Source organism: Neopelma chrysocephalum, unplaced genomic scaffold (assembly GCF_003984885.1).
Source record: "Neopelma chrysocephalum unplaced genomic scaffold, ASM398488v2 Primary Assembly neopelma1_74, whole genome shotgun sequence".
Taxonomy (NCBI): Eukaryota; Metazoa; Chordata; class Aves; order Passeriformes; family Pipridae; genus Neopelma; species Neopelma chrysocephalum.
Window position 1 is genome coordinate 5,595,372 of NW_020897735.1, and position 20,857 is coordinate 5,616,228.

At 61.1% G+C, this 20,857-nt stretch overlaps 2 protein-coding genes across 2 annotated transcripts; both read right to left on the bottom strand.

Annotated features, from left to right (window-relative positions):
- Nucleotides 1-134: 134 nt before the first annotated feature.
- QRFP (pyroglutamylated RFamide peptide) lies at nucleotides 135-3,551 on the bottom strand. The gene is made up of 2 exons (XM_027687764.1): nucleotides 3,520-3,551; nucleotides 135-2,409 (listed from the first exon to the last, which is right to left on the bottom strand). Exon 2 carries the CDS (start codon nucleotides 2,407-2,409, stop codon nucleotides 2,023-2,025), a length of 387 nt encoding a protein of 128 aa, XP_027543565.1. The 5' UTR covers nucleotides 3,520-3,551; the 3' UTR covers nucleotides 135-2,022.
- A 979-nt stretch (nucleotides 3,552-4,530) lies between these two features.
- Nucleotides 4,531-20,690, bottom strand: FIBCD1 (fibrinogen C domain containing 1). The gene is made up of 7 exons (XM_027687963.1): nucleotides 20,528-20,690; nucleotides 15,167-15,643; nucleotides 14,077-14,236; nucleotides 13,234-13,370; nucleotides 8,024-8,120; nucleotides 7,506-7,685; nucleotides 4,531-7,235 (listed from the first exon to the last, which is right to left on the bottom strand). Exons 1-7 carry the CDS (start codon nucleotides 20,597-20,599, stop codon nucleotides 6,976-6,978), a joined length of 1,383 nt encoding a protein of 460 aa, XP_027543764.1. The 5' UTR covers nucleotides 20,600-20,690; the 3' UTR covers nucleotides 4,531-6,975.
- Between the last annotated feature and the right edge of the window lie 167 nt (nucleotides 20,691-20,857).

The window sequence follows — 20,857 nt, forward strand, 5'->3', positions numbered from 1 at the left end:
GTGCCACTTTTCCCTGCAATGATCCATCACGGCAAAGCCAGGGATTTACCGGCCCTCACTAACCCAGAGTTGCTCCAAAACTCTTTCCCCTTCCTCCCTCCCCATCCCTCCCCCAACTCCAGTGCAGGGTAAAATTGATCAGTGCGTATTTATTGATGGTTTGAACACTCAAAAGAAAGGGGGGAAAAAAAAAGAGTAGTTGCCATAGAAACATCGATAAAGCTCCCGTCTCCACTGAGGGATGCGAGCGCGGCGCCTGCGTCCCGATCCAAACCAGGGCCTGTGCTGGGGCGGAATCGAGAGGGATGGAGGTGGCTTTGGGGGTGCCTGGGGCGGGGGGCTGTGTGGGCTCAGCCATCCTGAGTGCTGTTGGTCTCTGCTGTGGTCCCCACAGTGTGAGGTGGTCCTGGCAGCAGGGATGCAGGGGAGGGAAATGCCCTTCCTCACCTTCGCAGCTGGTCGTATCTCCATGTGAGGACCAAACCCTGGCATCCTCTGTATCCCTGAAAACCTGGAGTTTCTCCCGTTCTGCACCCTCCCTAGATGAGCCTGGTCCGGTGTCTCCATCACTCCTCCTTGAACCCCATGGCTGATGTTTTCCCGGGGGTTCCAGCTCCTCCATCCAGCCTTTAGTTACTGCTCCTGCTGCCAGAGCAACTCACGCAGCACTGCATTAAGTGGTCTGTCTGCTTGATGGATATTACAATGCACCTCTTGCAGCCTGATTTAGGGGTTTTTTTTAATCTTTTTACTCCCCCAACCAAGTCCTGCCATGGTCTCTGATTTTTGAGGGTGCAATTTAGCGCTTGCAAATCATCTCCCGGCTCATTTTTGTGCCTGCAATAAAATATCAGCAGTCGCTCAGTGTGTAAGTTGCTGTTAGTGCCTGCAGCAGGTAGTTAGAGCTCTGATTGCTGGTACCTCTGGCAGGCACAGAGCAAATGCCGACGCTGGCAGAGCTCAGTCTGCCCAAAGGAGGGGAAGGCAGTGTCTGGGCAGTGGGGTTTGTCTTGTACCGCCGTGGCTGCTGGCTTTTGGGGCTGGTTATTCCCAAAGCTGCATCACTGGGGACTGGAGAGCAGGGAGACACTGAGAAGTCCTCAGTGAGGTGCAGAAGTCCTTGTTTCAGCCCTTCTGCACCCAAATTCTACAGCTGGGAATAGGTGGGGATGAGGCCAGGAAGGAATTGGGAAGGGCCAGGCTTCCAGGCAGGTGCTGGGGTGGTGTGACAAGGATACCAAAGGTCGGTCATCACCGCCTCACCCTGGTGAGGACTGACTCTGTGGGCCAGAGAGTGAAAGGGATGTTGGGGCTGTGGCAGGACTGGTGATGCCAGGGCAGGTTTCTGTGCTCATGCCAGGGATTGCTAAGGACAGGATTTTCTCAAACTCCGCTGCTCTGCCCTGGTTTTTGCACGCAGGAGCTGCCTCGTGTAAGCGGCATCTTGACACTAAGCAGAATTTGCTGCCGGAGGGACTTTTCCTTAATAGGCAGGAGAGCAGCAACTCGGCGGAGAGCTCTGAAGGACCCTCTCCTCCCTAACAGCCGGCCCTGGATGGCAGCTACAGGCAGTCCCTGGGGACTGTCACCACCAAGATTATCCCACTGTAACCCTCCAGCCTTGCTGTCTGGCCCTACTGGCACTGCCCGTTCTGGTGTGTCACCCCTGCTCTGCCTGTCCCCATGTGCCATCCCTGCTCTCGGCCAGCACTGCAGCACTGGAGCCCCAGTGCTCGGCCCTTTCCTTGTGCCCCTGCAAAACTGTCTGTGACCAGGAAAGGGATGCGGGGGCTTCTTTTTAAGGCACCCTCCTCTTCTTCTGTTGCACTGGTTGGGAACAGGGACATGAGACCTAGAGGAGGGCTGCGAGCGGAGCAAACGCGGTGTCCCCCATCCCCGAGGCAATCCCAGCAGCAAAAAAACCCCAATACCCTTTTGTCCGAGCAAACCCAGGCGAGATGGAAGGGAAGGACGGGACGGGGTGACCCGCAGGAGGGCGGGGGGGGGATCAAATCCAAGCCCTCATCTCCCGAAGCGGAAGGTGAAGCCCCCTTTTTTCCTGTTGTAGCCGTTGAGCTCCTCGGCCAGGTTGCCCAGGGTTCCGCTGCGCTTCTCCCCCGCGGCGGGCAGCACCTCGGAGCCCCCCCGCCTGCCCGGCCGCTGCCCGGCCCCCGCCGAGCCGTAGTCCCGCAGCTCCCGGGCGATGCCCAGCAGCGCGTCCAGCTCCTCGCTTCGCCTCCGCTTCGCCCCTGCCCTCCAGCCGGCGCCCGGGTCCTCCGCCGCTAGTTGCCACCTGGGACCGAGCACGGTCCCCTCCCCGGGGCGTCCCGGCTCCCGCCGCTCGCTGGGAGGGAAGCAGGTCCCCAGGCTCAGGAGGAAGAGGCAGGACAGCGAGTAGGATGCTCTCATCTGGGGGAAGCACAGGGAGGGAAAGGCAGGTCAGTGAACCGCCGAGCATCCTCGCGCGGCGGCTGGGGCAGCAGCACGGGATGCCCTCGGCCCCCAGGTCCTCACCCCTGCGGCAGCACCCCCAAACCAGCCCTGCTGGCCCTGCTAGAACGTCACCCCACACCAAGCACCCACTGCTCCTTCTGCAGCCTCCACACCAGCACCCAGCCCCAGTGCGGGTGCTGGGGGAGTCTGAGCTCCCCCAACGCTTCCTTCAGACCTGCTGCCCTTCAGCAGCAGCAGCTCCGTGCTCACAAATCCCAGCCTTGCAGCGACTCCCCTGGTTCGCAGCCGGGAGCCAGCCGGGCTCTGCTGGGGTGGGGGGCTGAGAGCCGGGCAGGGCGAAGGGCTCCAGAGTTGCCCCCTCCTCTTGGAGGCACCTCGGGAGGACTTTGTGCATCACCCTGATTGTCCCCACGAGTAAGTCCTGCCCGCAGTGCCTGGATGACACAGATGCAGAGGAAGGTTCTCGACATCCCTCTGCTTTATGGGGGTCGAAGGTGCCCTGGCAGTGAGGTCTGAGCAGAGTGGGAGTGAGCACAGTCCTGGGTTGTGTGCAGTGGTGCCTCCCACAAAGGCTCAGGAAGGGAAAATGGTGGCATTATTATTATTATTAATTATTATTATATTTATTATTTGCTGGAGATGTTGCCTTAAAAGTCACTGCAGCTTCTGGGGGCCGGGGTTTCTGCCCTGTGGTTGCAGGGTGGGGGCTGCTGCAGGTGGTAGCTCCTCACTCCTACACCAGACCCAGCTGCACCAAAGCCCCTACATGCCCTCCCCAGCACCCCTCAGCCCAGGGGCTTCACTTCTGGGTGCTCCCTGCCTCTTTCACACCTTGCTGTCATTTTGCTCTCTCCCTTTTTCCACCCAGTTGCCCATCGTGGAGCCAAATCACTGGCTGCAGCCAGAGCAGGGGGTGCTGAGTCCCTTCCTGGGGTCTGGGGGTGCCGGTGGGTCCCCAGCTGCCTCCCACCAGCCTTTGCCTCCTCACTGGCTGCAGGTGTGAAGCAGGTATGTGGGGACAGACAGACAGACAGATAGATAGACAGACACATGCCAGCCACTCACCTCTCTGCCCTGGCGCTGCCCAGCACTGCCAGCCCTGGCCCTGCTCCGTGCTGCCCTGTGCCCAGATGAGCAGCCAGCCCACCTTGGGCCATTAAATACCCGCCAGGTCTAATTGCTGTGTCACCTCTTGAACGTGTGGCCAAAGAGAGCAGAGGGTGGGATTGTCGGGGAGGGGGCTGGAGAGGGGGATGGGGGGGACAGGGGTTGGTGGAGCTGCCACGATGTGAGAACGGCAACACCGCTCATTAATGCGCCGCCTTCATTTGCTGCCTTGTTTGGAGCGGTGGCTGGGAGCTGGCCTTGAGCCCCTGGCAGCTGGGGATGCTGCTGGGAGGGAGGGTCTTGTCTGGGGGCACAAGTGTGTCCCCCCCCACTTGGCTGGGTGTCTTTGTGTGCAGCTCTTGGGGGTCCCAGACATACGTGCAAGTGTGGTGGGTACACAGGCACCAAGGGAGACTCCTGCACCCCCAAAGTCCCCCAGGGACTGGCCCCACGTGGACAAGCCCAAGTGCTCCCACCCTCCCTGGTCAATGCATGCAGCCAGCAGTGCTGAAACGTGGTCCCCAGTGCCTGGGACCCTGATGTCCCCTCCGGGTCTGTCCTGGCCTGCGACAGAATGGGATGTGGGGTGAGCAGCTCAGAGGGAAGGGGCTGAGGGCATCGCTTGGTGCTCTGCCTGTCAGAGCAGGGAGAGGGTTCCCTTGGCTCTGAGACCTGCTGCACTCCCAGTCCCAGCCCCAGGGCCACCCTGAGGTCCCACGGTGCCTCAGTTTGGGCTGGAGCTCTGGGAAGCCTCCGCTGCCCCCCGGTTCTCCCCAACCCTTGTTTTGCAGAGTGGTTTTGGCTCGGTGATCGAGTTCCCGAGGATTCCATGCCACGAGCCTGGCACAGGGAAGGAGCTGTCCCCACAGCACAGCAGGGGCTGCAGCGACCCAGTGTCACTCCCTCTGCCATCACCACGGCAGGTCCCTCCGGCGATGTCCCCACGGGCACGGCCGCCGAGACGCTGGCTAACGATGAGATCCTTTTATTAAGGAGTTTAGAAAGTCCACATGTACAGCGTTGGACACACTCACACACGACCTAGAGAGACTTCACGGCACTGCTACACACCACGACCTGGCTCAGGGCTTCGCCAGGGAGGTACGTGGCCACACCCCGGACCCCCAGTCGCCCCCGCCCTCCCCTCTCCGGGGAGGTGTCACCACGGACAGGTTTAACCTAATCCGGGGCCATGGAGCAATGTGTGCGCTCTTGGGAATAATCCTGGGAAATCCTGCGCCTTGGCATGGATTAAATACCTCTCGTGCAAGTCAAAACAAAGTCATTGGGGGGTCCCGGATGACACAGGCAGTTACGCAAGGATGTGCTACCGACAAACCGACGTACAGTGTCCCCTCCCCGGCGTGGCAAAACACCAGTGGAGGGGTCTGGGGAGGGGAGGGCCTTCCCACCCGGCACATGGCTCCATCTGCCTTCCTGGCCCAAAGGCAAGTGCTAGAAAACACAGCTACAGCTACTCCACAAAATAAATGAATGAGAAGTAAAGATGGGTGCAGGCGGGACCCTTCCTGGAGAGGTCCAGTGGGGCACAGGAATCCCCTGGGAAGCTGTCAGGGCTCCTGCTCTTGAGCTGGGAAATGCCACTGCTGAGCTCCCCAGATTCCGTGGTTCCAGAAAGCCTGACCAGCTGCTCTGGGCAGGGTTGGAGTAGGTAGAGCTGGTGCCTGCACTCAGAGCTCATCCTCACCCGAGGGCTCTGAGGAATGTCTCTGGAACAGGGAAAAGCAATCCCAATGCATTGTTTGTCCTTGTTTTCCTCGCAAAACAGACAGACAGGGGCTCACCCAGCAGGTGAATGGGTTTGTCCAGCACAGGATCCGAGGTGGGAAGGCTTAAAAAAAGAAGAATCACGGAGGGCAGTACAAACCTGGCACAGCTGGGAAGCTGAGCCTTTGATCTCCCCATGCCTTGAGCCCCCCTGGAAATAGGGACGCTGGGAGTTATCCTCCCCTCCTCGGTCCATCCATCTGTCCAACAGTGTTTCGGGGGGCCAGGGCTCTGCTCCCCATCGCTGCTGTAGCACAGGCAGAAAATGATGGACAGGGTGACTGGGTCCCTGCTGTCTCCTTCCTCCCTGCTTAAGAGCCTTCTCACATTTGGTTCTAGGTTTTTTTTGGACAAAATCCCCCATTTGAGTCCTTCCAGGGAGCCAGCAGGAGACATCAGTCCCGCACCCCACAGCAGCTCCTGCTTGGGTTGGCTGGTGCGTGGCGCCGCTTCTGCCCAGTTATCAGGGCCCTGCAGATGCTAAGCCCCACTCGGGGCTTCTTTTTGCAAAACCTTAACGGGATTTGAGGAAATGAAAGGCTTTGGATATCTGCAGGTGCCGAGCCAGCGCGGCTCAGCCGGGGTGAAAATGAATGCGGGTCCCCGGGCCGGCAGTGAGCAGAGGGGGCTCACGTGGGGGATGTGTCCGTGCTGCCCAAAGCCAAGGGTTTGGGGAAAGGTCACAGCTTTTGGATGGCCGACATGAATCCGAGTGAGTCTGGCTGGGAGGGAGGAGCTGCGAAATGCCGGCAGAGCCGTGCTGGGGAGTGAACCTTCCTCGCTTCCTCCTCCTACTTGCTGTGCTCCCCATTTCTCCAGTGCTGCCAAAACAGCTCCATGCCATGCTCAGTTCTGGGTGGGCGCCCTTGCAGCACTGCACCAGCTTGCTTTGGGGTGTTCTGACCCACAGGGAGCTCCAGGAGGCAGGACAGGGACAACAGGGACTAACGAGCTGGTAGTCGTCCCTTCCCAGCTGTGTTGCTCTTCCAGGGGCAGAGGCAAATGTTCTGTAGTCCAGAGAAAGAATCACTGGCACGGTCAGGCTGACCCAGCTGAGCCCTCCCCATCACTAGTAGCACCATGGGGGGAGCTGGAAGTGTGGAGCAGCCTTGTACCAGTCTGGGGGCTCTAGGGGTCTTGGGGCTCCCTGTGGCAAGTGCCCCCAGTCACTCACCACCTTGGTGAGGCCACTGCCTGGAGTCTGTGCCTGGAGCAGAGGTGATCAGAGGTGCTCAGCCTACCTGGGCTACTGCATCCCTCCCTACCTCCAGGCAGCCCCTTCTCTTCCTTGCTGGACCCTGCTGGGCACTGCTCACCAAATCCCTGCATCCCACTGCCCTCTCTGCCACACCCATGAGCACCAGCCACGGGTCACGCTCTGGCCAGGACAGAGCCATTCTGGCTGCAGCGGAGCCATGGCAGTGGGAAGCAAAGGTCCAGCAATGTCCGTGGATGCCTGGGAGATAAAGTCACCCTCACTGGAGGCAGGTGCTCCCCAGAGGCCCCTCAAAGATGGGCCAGCCCTCGGGGAGGATGGGGAGGATGGCAGCTGGGGGGGGACAGGGCTGCAGTGTGGTGGGGAAGGACAGGGGGCTGGGCACAGTGGGGGGGGCTCGTGCCATCCTGCTAATTCTCTTCCCGGATGGGCCGGATCTTCATCTCGGTGAATTTGAGGGAGTACTGCCAGCCGGTCCAGGAGGACCACTCGATGCCGTCAGCGTAGGAGCTGTGGTGGCCCTTGAGGTACTGCCCGTTGAGGTTGGAGGTGTGGCAGTTGCGGTACCACCAGGCACCGTGGTAGAAAGCGGCGCAGTTGTTCTCCGAGTGGTCGTTGTCCAGGTCCTTGGTGGTGAACTTCATCCCGTTGTGCTTCAGGAGGGAGTCACCTGTCCCGGGGGAAAGGAGATGTGATGAGCCCTTCCTACCCTTGGGCCAGCTCCCTGCCCCATGGGACTCTCCTGGGCACCGCAGTGGGATTCCTACAATGGGTCTCCTCCTGCAAAAGCCCGTTAACTGCCTCGAGCTCCCTGCAGCCGCAGGGATACAGCCAGTGCCACTGCCAGAGGAGACTGGAACACCCCAGTGAGGGGGTTTGGTGGCTGTGGGCTCCCCTTGCCCCGTGGGCCCACATGTGTCCCCCCACTCCGCTGCCTCACCTGCTGTCCCTGAGTAGTCGGTGACGGTGATGGGGTACCCGTCCTCCTCAGGGTCCACAGAGAAGAGCCCCACCCCAAAGCTGCCGTAGTGGGCGAAGGCAGTGCCGTTGTCAAAGTCCTCCAGGTCGATGCGGAGCTCGTAGGTGCCCTGGACTGTCAGCATGTGGATCCTCTTCAGCCCTGCAGCAGAGGGAAGGGGTGAGTGCAGGGACCCCCCTGGGGATAGGGTGGCCAGTGGTCCCTGGGAAGGGGGCCCGGGGTGGGACAGGGAGCAGTTCCCACCCTCCATCCCTCACTCTGGCTGCATGGCCAAGGGCACATGCTCAGCCCCATTACCTCCCTGCCCTGTGCAGCCCCCTGACACCCTCCCTGCCCGCCCAGCCCATCACTCCCAGGACATGGGCACTGGCCGAGGGCATCTTGGTGTGCCCTCCTTTGCAAAGGAAACCCTGGACCTCTTCAGGGGGCCCCAGGCTTTGCCAGCCCAGCCAGGAGTGAGCACTGCCAGCCCCACACACCTAACCAGTGCTCTCCCGTCAGCTTCCCAAAGCCATCCCGGTAGGCTTCCCAGCCACGGAAGAAGTTCACAGAGCCATCTTCTCGCCGCTGGAACACCTGAGGAGACACACAGGGCATCAGTTGTGGGGCTGCTCCAAGCCTGTGCACCCTGGGCAGCCTCCCTGCTCCCCCCTGTGCTGCCCACCACTCCCTGCCACTGCCTGATTACATACAGGCACAAATTAAACCCCATCAGCTCAGTCATTACACAGGGATGCTGGGGAGAGGTCCCCGGAGAAATACTGGATCGTCACCTGCCAGATCCCAGGGGTGGGTGAGTCAGTTCAGATAAAACCCTTCACAGGATCCTCCATCTGGAGCAGAGCCCCAGAAACCTGTGGCACACTCCTGTGGGAAGGTGTCCTGTGCTCCTGGGAGTGGTGAGCACACTGCACCCACCTCCAACCAGCCTGGGTCTGCTGTTGCACATGGGAGCAGAGGTATGGACAGACGGATGGATGGACAGCATGACCTGAGGTCTGTCCTGCAGCTCGTGCAGTCCAGACCAGTCCAAGCCCTCCTGCCAACGGTGTGTGTTCAGAGCTGTGTAAAACCCAGCAGTTGATTTCCCCCTCCTGGATCTCCACGCTCTCCTGGGCAGCCACCCCATTACAAGGCATTATCCCTGTGATGGCATCGTTAGTCTCCCAGAGACTTTATCTCCCAGAGAAATTACCTGGAGGGGCACTGACTGCCCTGACCCCTGCAGAGCCTCCAGATCCCGGGGCTCAGCATGTCTTTTCTCCTCAGAGCCTTTCCCTTTTCCTCTGCCATCTGCTCATTGGTGTGCTGTGTCCTGCGTGTTTCATCCCCTTTTATCCCCTTTTATTCGGGTCTGATTTATTGACAGCAATCCAGAAAATGCTGCTTCGTATCTGACCATTTGAACTTAATTAAGCCTCCAGTCCTGGATTAATTGCATAAAGTTGGCTGAGCCAGCCTGCCCCACTTCCACTGAGTTCTGCGCTCCTGGGGCTGTGGCAAGGAGCACTCAGTGATTTAGGAAAAGCCATCCCATGCCCTGGCCGGGCAGAGCACCCTGTCTTTGGGGCTGGACCCCAATTCCAGGAACACCGATGAGCCCTGATGCAGTCTGGGAAGCCACCGTGCTTCTGCTCCCCTGGGCTGCTCCTGCCCTCCTGCCCATGCAGGGTTTCATCCCTCATGAGCTTCACACCGGTTTGCCCTTCACCAGACGGGCATTTTCGGGGCCGTGCCTGCTGGCCCCAGGCTCCGACACGCTCCTCGGCATGGCCCGGCTCTGATCCTGCTGTACTTACCTTCTAGAATTAGAGCCTTAATTTTTATCCCTGCGTTGAGCACTTGAGAAGCTGTGGTTAAGCCCATTTAAAGGGGCTTTCTTCAGGCTTGCTGTGAAAGGGGGACAGCACGGCTGGACGGGGGCCTGAAGCTGATTTTCCCCAGCCAGCGTCGGCTCCGGCGCTGCCGTGTGGGGAAGGCAGTGGATGCAGCACCAATACTCCCTCTTAATCGGCTTTGACCCGTGGTTTTAAATAGGCCAATTGCCTGAGTTGTGCCCAGGGAAGCATGAGGGACATGGCTCCGTTGGCTGAGCCTTGGCACGGATCAGGAATCCCCCCAGAGGAGCCCTCAGTGCCCCACTGCCCACCAGGCTCGTCCCCAAGGGAAATTGGAACTGGGTTGGAAGGGCTGGCGGGAGCTGGAGGTCCTGTGTCCTCCCAGGTCTCCTGCTCCATCCCCATCATCTCTTATCCACAGTCCCTCTTGTGCTTCCTTTATGCATCCACCGTGCACTCCTCCTTGCCTCCCACACCAGGATGCTGCCTGCACTGGGATGCTGGGTGCACTGGAACACTGGGTGCACTGGGATGCTGGGGGCACCGGAGACCCACAGGCTCATCGCCCTCCAAGCCCTGCCTTGCTGCTCTTCTCCTCCTCATCAAATATGCATTACCCCCTCTTAAGCAAAAAGGATTTCCTTCCCTTTAAAGGCGAGGCTGAAATATTTATCTCCCTCGCTCTCTGCCTCGCCCGGTCACACTTGCAGGACAGGGACAGGCTCCTGCGAAGGCACCAAACCAGAAAAATTGGTTAAAAGCAGAGAAAAGCAGGAGCATCGGCCTGTGCTGTGGCATTAGCAGTGAGGAAAGGCTCTGCTCCCTCTCCCTCAGCTCCACCAAACCCATGGTGTGCTTGAAACCCAGGCAGGCCCAGTCTGGGGACAGACTCTGCCATCGCTTATCTGCCTGTGCAGTGCTTGGGCTCCTGGTCAGGTTTTTGGTGGCCGTGGCACAGACCCCTCAGCCCTGGCCCCACAGTGTTCCTCTGAGCCCTGTCACAGCAGAGAGACCATCTTCAGGCTCAGCCATGGACAAGGCAATCCCAGAGCATTGCAGAGCCAGTCTCCGGGAAGTGCTGATCTCCACAGCCGACAGCACTGCCCATCCCGGGAACTCGGCTGCTCCCGCCTGTCCCCACCACCAGGAGTATCTCGTCCCTGTTTGTGGCGACACATAAATCATATCTTCTGGAATCAACAGGTTTTTCCCCAGGCTCCTCTCTCCTGCTGCCTTCAGCTTACCCAGCCCATGTGTCAATGCATCAGTGTCTGCTCATCCTCCAGCCTGCTCTGAGACCCCTCCAGTGAAGGATGAGCTGGTGAAGCCGTGCCCGGCACGGCAGGTGCCCATGAAGCTGGAAGCTGTCATTTTACATTACCACAGCCCTAGTCCTGCTGGCACAGCCTTTTCTTCTGCATCCTTCAGCTTTCCCACCACTTTCCAATGGGCACTGTACATGGAAAATGATGCTGAGGCACACAGAGCCATTGTGGCACCGTGGCTTACAGGGCCGAGATGCTGGATGGAGGCTCAGGGGCACCGTGAGGAGCGTGTGGCCTTTGCAAAGACATTCCAAAGACAAACAGCACGTGAAAAGGCAACTTTTTGAAGCCTCCTGAGACGCTGAGCCTTCCTTGCCATCCATCATCCCATTATTACTTTAATAAAGTGCTGGAGGTGAGTGTCAAGGAGGGAGTCGGGGTCAGGCTGGGCAATCACAGAGCTGGACCCCGGCGCTGCCACGAGGATGGGTCAGCCCGGGGCAGCCACTGCAATTACAGTCGGCGCTGAGCGCAGGATGTGGATGTTCCCATCAGCACAGGGCACTGACCTGGATCCGCATCCCCACCAGCTGCAAATGTGGCCCCACTGCTGGCAGGCAGGACCAGGGGGGATAAAACAGCTGTGCCTTGCTCAGCCTTCCCGAGGCAGGGGATAGGGAGTGACCAGGGAGCTGCCTCTGGCAAGGGGACAGGGTGGCACTGCAGATCACACCGTGGGGACGAGGAGGTGCTGAGTGGCACCCAGTGAGCTCTTCCCCCTGCCCTGTGGTCTCTAAGCTGTCCGTGCAGGCTAAAGCTTAGCTCAGCATCTCCCAAGCTCCCGAGTCAAAATTGATTCAGCTGCTGCCATCACTTCCACCCACCCACCCACATGCAAATAAGCCCAAATGTCAGGAGTAATCGCTCCAGAGAGAAGGAGGAGGGGAGGGAAATTTCCCAGGCTCTGCACCACGACACCCTGCTGTGCCATGGCTTACCTGGAGCCCGGATAAGCCAGTGGACACAAGGACCCTCTTCGTCCCCAGCCCTGTGGGACATGGCTGAGACAACCCCTGTACCCAAGGGACCAGAGGTATGTTTGGGACCTGCTGCTGCAGAGCAGCCACAAGAAACAGGAGCTGGGGCTGTGTGCTCTCGACCCTGCTCTGGATGTGTCTGTCTCTGGAACACTGGGATTCAGCACCTGGTTTGGCTCCTCATCCCATCGAGACAGGGCAGAGCCGAGGTGCTGCCTGGCTGTGGTGCCACAGGCAGTGCTGTGCCATCCCATGCTCAGACCCCCACAGTGCTGCCAGGCTTAAAATCATTTACTTCGCCCCCTCCCCAGCTCAGCCCGAGCCCTCCTGGCTGCAGCAGCTTTAAATAAGCCTCTGAGTGTCTCGCTAATCACCTTGGGCTGCTCTTCAGGCATGGCTGGGGCTGGTGGAGGCTGTGCAGACTGTGCATGGGGTTTGCAAAGACCCTCCACATGCTGAAGAGCCAGAGAGGTTCTCCCCTTTTCCTTCTGTGAGCCCCCAAGAGATGAGGTCTCCAGGGCTGCACTGTGCCTTGGTTTCCCCAGCTGAGCTGCTGGTACCCACCCACAGACCACAGGTTCCTCCCGCTCAGGGTGGGCGCTGGGAGGTCAAAGGCTCATCAGTCCCTGGGGGCAGGGGGGCTAAGCTCCCTCCTGGCACTGCTCAAAGCTGCTTAGGGGAATCAGATCGTGGGGATTTGTTTCCCAGAGCACCCAGCTGGAGGGGTGCTGGCTAGCTCGGCTCACCCAGCGTGTCCCTGGGGCAGAGGCTGCCTGCCCACCCCTCCCAGTGAACCCCCACCACCTCCCCGGGACCACCTCCTGCCCTGCTGGCACCCCCGGTGATGCCCTCTGGGCTAGGGGAGGCTGCTCACACCCGAGTGGTCCCTGAGGCAATAGGGGGGGCTCCAAGCTTGGGGCTGCCGTGTCCCCCTGTTCCCCCTGCTCCCTGCCCCCATTACTGTGATTACGGGGCCGTCGCAGCCGCCGTGGCAAAGCAAATCGGACAGGGCAGCCAGGGAGAGAGTGAATCAGCGCAGCATCCCAGGCGCCCCAGGCACCCTGGCCTCAGATGAGGCCAAGAGTGCTGGGTTTGGGGTCTGACCTGAGCCCCAGCAGCAGCTCACCGTGTCCACGAGGACATGGCAAAGCAGAGCCACGTGCCCCATGGCACAACTGCAGCCACGCTGTGCCCCACTGTGCCCCAGCCCCACTGAGAAGGACGAACTCCTTGGATGCCTTGGCATCCATCTCCCTGCCTGAAACCACCCTCCAGCTCCAGCCAAACTCCCCAGCCCAGTCCAGGGCGGGGCTGCTGGGCTCCAGCTCGGGGGTCTGGCTGGCACCACTGGGAAGCTCAGTCAATGCTGCCAGCACGGGCATTGACTGGGTGCCTGTGCGCAGCCAGACCTCCTCAGCATTTATGCCAGATCCCAATGACACATTCAAGTGTCAAAATTGACATCTCCCACCCCCGGCATCCCAGCACGGGGCCAGCCCATGGCCAGTGGTGGCGTCCCCCGGTGTCCCCCAGCCTGGTGGCAGCTCACCGTCCAGCCGCCCCCGTCCGTCGTCATGTCACAGTAGACCTGGAAGCCGGAGGGATAGTGCGTGGGGAAGATGGAGTAAATCCCGTCCTCTTGCTGTCCACTCGCATAGATGTCAAAGCAGTCTCGGGGCCGGGAGCCTGCAGCGTGGCATTGGGATGGGGTGGGACGAGGAAAGCTGGTTAATTAATGATCTAATTTAGTGTCTTGCCATTTCTTCCAGGCTCCCGACCTTGCTTCCAGCTCTAGTTGGCTGCTTGGTGCTGCCTTGCTCTTTCCTTCCTTTCCCCTCCAATGCTCATGGCGAGCGGTGCCCAGGGGGACGCTGCCACCACAGGGAGCCCCCAGCAGCTGGCAGGGACTGACCCCACGTCCCCTGTGTGATGGCAAGGGCACGCTGGGACCCAGCTGGGGATGGGGGAGCCGATGCCCAGAGAGGGCTGTGGGCAGAGCGTGGGCACGTGCTCACGACCCCAGGACAGTCTTAGCTGCGACTCGGCGAAACACTGATAAATGTGACTGTTCGAGCCCGTGCAGGGCCATACTCTGCACCCAAATGGAGGCAAATGGTCACTCCTTGCTCTGCCTTTGCCCCAGATACATCTGCAGGGGTGTGAAGTGGCTTTTGTGCTGGTTTATAGACGACTGGTGAGAAACGTGGTGAGAAACCCCCCCTTCCAGGACACACCTCCCTATCTCCCTCCTCCTCCACCTCCTTGCCAGCCCCCTCGCTGTATTAAATCCCTTCTCCAGGGTAGTTTGCCCCATCTTGGGTGGTTTTCCCCCTCCCGAGAGCAGCGCCAGGCGCATCCCTCTCCCCAGGGACTGGCAGGGATGAAGTCTCACCGTTGGAGCATCCCCGGGGCCGCGCCCCCCTGGCCGGTGCCCGCTGCAGGTCAGCCTTGAGGCGGGGCCGGGCACCGCCCCGCTCCTTCTGCAGCGTGTCCAGGACGTCGCTGACGGAGCTCACCAGCCGAGCCATGTTGGTCTGGCTCTCCGAGAGCAGCTGTGGGCAGGGGACACGCGGGGAGGACAAGGAATTGTGGTTAAAAGTGGTTAAACCCTTTCCACGCCCCAGCCCCTTGACACTGTGAGGATGGTCTGCCTGCTCCCACGGCTCAGCAGTGCTGCCTGCCAGGGCATGGGCTGGTGGGGACATAAAGCCACAGCAGAGCCCTTATGGCATCTCTTTTTGGCTGTGGGTCAGTGCCTGTTGCCACCAGGGCTGAGAAATCCCTGACCCTGGGTGTGTCAGTGCTGCCACCCCTCAGGATAAAGAGCATCTCTGGGCAAAGGACAGGATCACGGAGGCGGCAGGAATAGCCGTGTCCTGAGGCAGCCACCAGCTCTTCCTCGTTCCCTGAGGTGACCCGGGCTGGGAGAGTGACACGGGGTGGCCGTGGCAGAGCAGCAGGATGGGGAGCGAAGTGAAGCAGCAAGAAACAAGCAGCTCGGGATGGAGGGAGTTGAACACCAGGAGGGTCAGGCATGGAGCTGAGTACTCAGCCGTGCCCTGGATCTTGCTACAACACCTGGCAGACCCCCAGCATACCCAGGTAAGCGTTGCAATACCGTTCATCAGCTTGGCAATTTTGGGGATTGGAAATAAGGGGAGGGTGACTGCTGCATGAACTGCCCTTGGAAGGGTCCTGTGCTGTGCTCAGCTCTGACTGGAACCTCCAAACTGGACCTGGAGCCAGGAGAACCACAATGTGGGAGGCTGCATGCCCAGCTCATTGGCACTGGGGTGGTTTGGCAACGAGACACTTCCCAACTTGCAGTTGCCAAGAACCCACCTTCAACCTCAGCTCCTTCTGCTGGAGGTCTCCCCCAGACACCATGGGCAGGGGCTGCAACCAGCAACGCCCTCAGGGACACTGGGACAGGGTGTTCTATCCCCAGGGAGCCCCGAACGGCGCTGACAGCCCCGGCTCACCTGGATGAGCCTGCCCTGCTCTCCCTGCAGGGCGCTGAGCTCCTGCCCCATGGCGCTGTGCCCCTTCTTGAGGCCGTCGCAGTCGGCGCGCAGCTGCACAGCGTGTGTCAGCAGCTTGGCCACCTCGTCCGCCACCGTGACCAGCAGGGCCTTCTGCTGGCTCTTGGTGGCCTTGGCCTCGGCGTCGTGGTCGGTGACGGCGCGCAGCAGGGAGATCTGCAGCCCCTCCATGCGGCCCAGGGTGCCGGCGGCGCTGGGGCAGTTGGGGTCGATGAAGATGTTGATGCGGGAGCTGTCGGCTTTCTCGATGGTCACCAGTGCGTTGGCCTCCTCGGGGTTGGTGCTGATGACGGGGGGCGACTCGGTGACGGGCGTGTGGTAGTGGTTCATGAAGAGGATGGCCCCCGTGACTGTCACCGCCAGGAGGACGGCCACTGACAGCAGGACGGTGCACAGGATGTACCCGCAGCTCATCCTCTGTCGGCAGAGAGACGGACACCGTCAGCGCCTGTCCGGACAGACCCATGCTGCTCCCCTTCCTCCGAGAGGTAGGTTCAAACCCTCACAGGCTTTGGGGGGGCCCAGCAACAAGGTTGGCCAAGGGGGTGGTGATGGATGAGGGGAGGTGGGAGACCCCAGGGAGCCCTGAGGCTCTGCCAGGAACGTGGAGGCCACGGGTGAACACTCAGTGAGCAAAGCAGCTAAACCCGCCTGGGAGCAGGGTATGAAATAATAACGAGAGCGAAGGCACGGCAGCCGCCAGCTCCCGCTGGCATGTTTTATTTACGGTGGTGATCCTCGGCTGGAGCAGCCCTGAGTCCCTGGGAGAGCAGCGTGTGGGGCTCCCTGGTGCCCTGACCACAAATATGGGGGAGAGAAAGGGAAAACACCCCCCCGTATTCCCTGGAGTCAGGACTGCAGGGAAAGCAGGGAGGAGAGGGGAGGCAAGGGCTGTCCCAGCAGCAAGGGGAGGCTGTGGGTTGTTTCTGGGGACACATTGCCCTGAGCATCGTGGGGACCTGCTCTGCATGGGGCATCTCCCAGCTGTGGCTTGCCACATGTCCCCATCCCCCTTGCGCCCTCACTGCCTGCTGGAGGGGAGAGAGCTGCTCTCAAAGCCCTCAGACCAGTCCCAGAGCCGACTGGTGAGGGGAAGATGCTGTGGGAAAGGTCTCTGACCCTCCCCGGGCCCCTCCAGCAGCTCTGCTCAGCCCGTGGGAGCTGCTCCATTGCCCACCAAGAGCCTTTTCTCCCTGCAAAGCATGAAGTACCAACACAGTCAGTGCAGAGGGAGTGAGCTGCCACCCGATCCCGCCAGCTCCCAGTCCCCCTCCACCTCCCCTCCTCATTACACCTGCAGGACAGAGGCTGTGATTTTCCCCTGACCCTGGCCACAGCTGTCATAAGGAATTGCAGGGCTGGCAGCAAACTGCAGATTCAGAGAGACAAAGACTACTTTCCCCTGAAACGAGGGGAAAATTGCTGCATCTGCAAAGATTTCCCAGGCCCTGTCCCCTCCTGTGCACATCTATCTGGAGTGACACCTTCCTTCAAGCACCCTTCATTTCATTCACGCTCACGCAACCATTTGCATTAAGGTGACCCCAGCTGTGGAGGGCCTGGCCGGCCACCAGCCCCAGGGGATGTTCCAGGTTTCTTCCCCAGCCCATGGAGTGAGGCTGGAGATGCAAACAGCACTGGCTTGAATGAGGAAGCCACTTGCAGAGAGCTCTGTAAGGAGAGAGCCCCAGGCTCAGCCCCTCAGCACACGATGAAAGAAGATGTCAAAGGCAATAAGGGGAGCTTTTGGCAAGCAGAGGGTCAAGGAGTTTGCCCAGTGTTTGTAGACACAGAGCCCTGGCTTGGGGGCACAAGGGACACCCTGGAGTAGCAGGATGGTGGCAGACAGAGATGCCCACTGCTGAGATCCTTACATGGATACCCAGGACCTGAGCTCAACCCAGCCCCTCAGCACCCTGCAAGCACAGAAGTGACAGGAGGGATGGCTGCTGAAAAAAAGCCAGCACCAGGAGGTTTGGGATCCATGGGGTGAGCAGGGACCATGTCCCTGTGGCTATCACAGCACCTTCAGCTCCACAACTTTGTGCCCTCCCATCCCACTGCTGCTGCTCCCCATTGCACTGATGTCCCCAGCTCAGGGGGCACATGGATGGGCCGAGGGACCTCTCTGAGCAGTAAAGATTCCCAGAGCAGAGCTGTGCACGGCTGATGCTTCACTTCCCACGGCCACACAAATCCCAAGCGGGCTTTAACACGCCAAAGTCCTGCAGCTCTGCTCAGGTCTACCATCACACTGGGAGCTGTATCCAGCTGCTTTCCAGCCTTTAAGACATAGAATCACTGTCCTCCTACCGGCACCAGGAATAGGGGACCAATCCCCTTCCAAAATTAGCCCCTCTGCTTGCAACCACAACATTCTGAGTGGCGGCAGCTTCATGAGTCCCACGGCATTTTGCTGGCAGGTTGTGTTACCTGGCAACCTGCAGTGGGGAGAGGAGGGAAACTCAGTCAGCGGCACCAGCAGCACTCCAAACAGGGATGGGGGTCCCCCCAAACTCCCCCAGCATGACAGCATGGCCAGCTCCCAGCATTGGACCCTGTGGATGCTCTGCCACATGCTCCTGCCCCACCATGGCCATGGCCCTCATGACCCCAGGGGTTCCTGGTGTCTGTTCTGTGGCCTCAGGCTGCTGGATCTTCTTGCCAAGACTTTCAGGTAGCTGCAGGACATCCCCCTGGTTCTTGATATCCCCCTGGAGACGTCTATCAGGCTGGAGGTCCCAAGGTCTCCAAATCATTCCTTCCTGAGGAGAGCAGAAGCTGGAAGACTGGGTGGTGCTCAGGATGAGTGGAGCTTTACTTGTGAACCTGCTGTGGAGCTGGGACTGGAGCTTAGGAAAGAGCCCCAGGCAGAAACCAAGGCATGGTTTTGTCCCTGGTGCAAAGCTGGCCCAGGCTCTTCATGCCCTGCACTGGCTCAGGCAGTACCTCTGTGCTCGGTCACCTGTGGGGACTGTGTCCTTGGTGCCCCAGCCACACTGCATGAGCCACCTGCAGGCTGCCCTGCACCCCATCGTGCCCCCAAAACATCCCCCAGCCTCCTCCCAGCCTGTGCTGGGGATGGGAGACACTCAGCCTGAAAGGAGGGGAGGACACGAGCTGGCTTGTCCCCAGAGCAGACAGAGGTGGCTGGTGCCTGGAGAGCATGGACAGAGTGGTGGCAGGAGAGGCTGAGCTGTGCCCTGGGAGATGCCCTTTGAGGAGGAGGTGCCCTTTGCTCCTGCCAAAGTCACTGCTCCTTGCCAGCTCACCAGGCAAGTGCTGCTGTGGGATGGCAGGCAGCGATCCGGCTGCCTGGGTGCTCTCCCCCTGAACCAGGACCCCTGTTCTGCTTCCAAGGCAGGGGGACACTGGCTTGCATTGCCCAGGCTCAGCTGCTGGAGCAAACTTTAGCCCAGGTACCCCCACCTCTGCTGGAGCCCACCCAGCGCTGCAGGCACCCCAGGGCAGCAAAGGTCAGTCCCCTGTCCCCCCCGCCCCCCCAACTCATTGCTCGCCCCAGAGCTGCTCGAGCGGCTCATTTTGCATCCCAGCCGCTGCCCTGCCCTGCTCTGCTCCACTGCCCCGTCCCTCTCCACCCTCCCCGCCTGTCCAGCCCTGCTGTTCTCAGCCTGGCGCCGGGGCTGTATCGCAGCCGCCTCCCGGAGCCCAACGCCGCGCTCCTCTGGCTCCCCGCAGGCACCGAGCAGACGAACTGAATCCCGCTCCCGTTCCCAGCTCTTTTCATCACCCAGAGCCTGCCTGCGACCGCTCCCACGCCACGCTCTGCGGATCGGGAAGAGAAGAGGAGACGGGAAGGCTGGCGAGCACAGCGGAGCCGGCTCTGTGGGTGAGCATGCAGGCGGGCTGGGCTGGGATTTCACCGGAGCTTACAGGAGCTGGGATCGCAGCACCGGCTGCACGGAAAACTCTGTGCATCCCTGGCAACCCACCGCGAACCATCAGCTCCAGGCTGGGTCGTCCAGTCCCGTACGGGAGGTGGGGCTGGATCCATCCTGCCCAGCTCACTCTCGGGGCCACGGGGGGCACAAAGCCGGGGGGGTGGCAGCTCCAGCCCGATGGAACTGCTCGGATCCCTGCCTGGAGGGGCTGCGCGCAGGAAGGCAGCTTTGCCGGGGAGGGAAGAGTGAGGTTTCTCTCTTGGGGGGTCAGGGGTCTCCCGGGGTGCCCAGCCCCTCTCCCGTGAGGCACGGAAGCCGTTCCCGTGAAGGGGCTGACCGGGGAGAAGAGGGCGCAGGTAAGGGGTGTGCAGAAGGGACAAGCCAGGCAAAAGTCCCTTTCCTGCCTCACTGCGGGTGGCAGGGGACAGGAAGTGTCAGACCTGGGGGCGAGCGTGTCTCACGGCTGCTCCCCCCACCCTCGCCCAGCGCCGGGGTGCGGAGGAAGGGCAGCACTGCCAGCTCTTGACTCCTTCCCTCCACTCACAGTCGGAGACTCACTCTCCTCCAGCTCTTCCTAGACACATTTGCCCATACTCAGCACCTCTTCTTCCCACCCTGCCTGCGCCCAGCGTGCCCAGCCGTGCCGCCGTGCCTGTGCCTATTCCTGGAAGTGTCCAGGGCCAGACTGGACGGGAATTTGAGCAACCTGGTCTAGTGGAAGCTGTCCCTGACCACGGCAGGGGGGTTGGAACGAGATGAGCGTTAAGGTCCCTTCCAACCCAAACCATTATGGGATTCTCAGATCCCCCACCTGCTCTGCCGTGCCCGGCGGCCGGGCCGTGCCGGGGATGGAGGGGACTGGCACATGTGCAGCGGGATGTGCAAACGGGCTCCGGCACGTGCCGGATCCCCCGCGTGTCACCGCAGGCTCTGCCGCCGCTCCACCGCACCCCGCCGCAACGCCGGCCTCCCCCCAAAAAAACAGGGGCGCTCCTGGAGGTTAAGAGCGGGCCAGGCAGCCGGGAGCCCCCGAAACAGGGAGGGATGGCTGTGGCTGCCGCGGGGAGCTGAGATGCCAAATCCCTTTTAAAGGGTTATTTAAGCAGTTTAAAGCGTGCAGCGGTTCAGCAGAGGAGTGTGGCAGCCCCGGAGCATCGCCCGCTGCCCGGCCGGGGACAGCCCCGGCGCTGGCGGGGGGGACCCTGGCTGCGGGTTAATAAACACAATAATTCGGGGGAGGGGGGAGCTGAGGGGGTGCAACCCGGGCGCCTCCGCACCGGGAGGACCGGGAGGCAGCTCACCACGCCGGGCTGCACTGGGAGGAAAGCTCGCTGGGGGAACTGGGGGGTCGGTGGGACCCCCGGGATGGCTGACCCCCCCTCCGCCCTCCGCCCCGTACCTGCGATTTCTCCTGCTGCCCATCCTCAAGTTGCGAGGCTCCTCCCACGGTTTTCCAACGCTCGTTCCCCATCTCGCCGCCAACTTCCAGCCCAAGTAAGTGCCCGGACCCCCCCAGGTCCCCCCAAACCTCCTCCCCGGCGGCGCAGCCCCCGGCCCGCCCGCGCTGCCCGGCTGGCCGCGGCGGAGGACGGGCGGCGGCGGCGGCGGCGGCGGAGGAGGAGGAGGAGGAGGAGGAGGGAGGGAGGAAGCGGAGGGAGGGAGGACACGGGCACGGACACGGGGGTGGATCTTCCCTCCCCGCCCGCCCCGCTCCCCCCCGGGGCTCCCC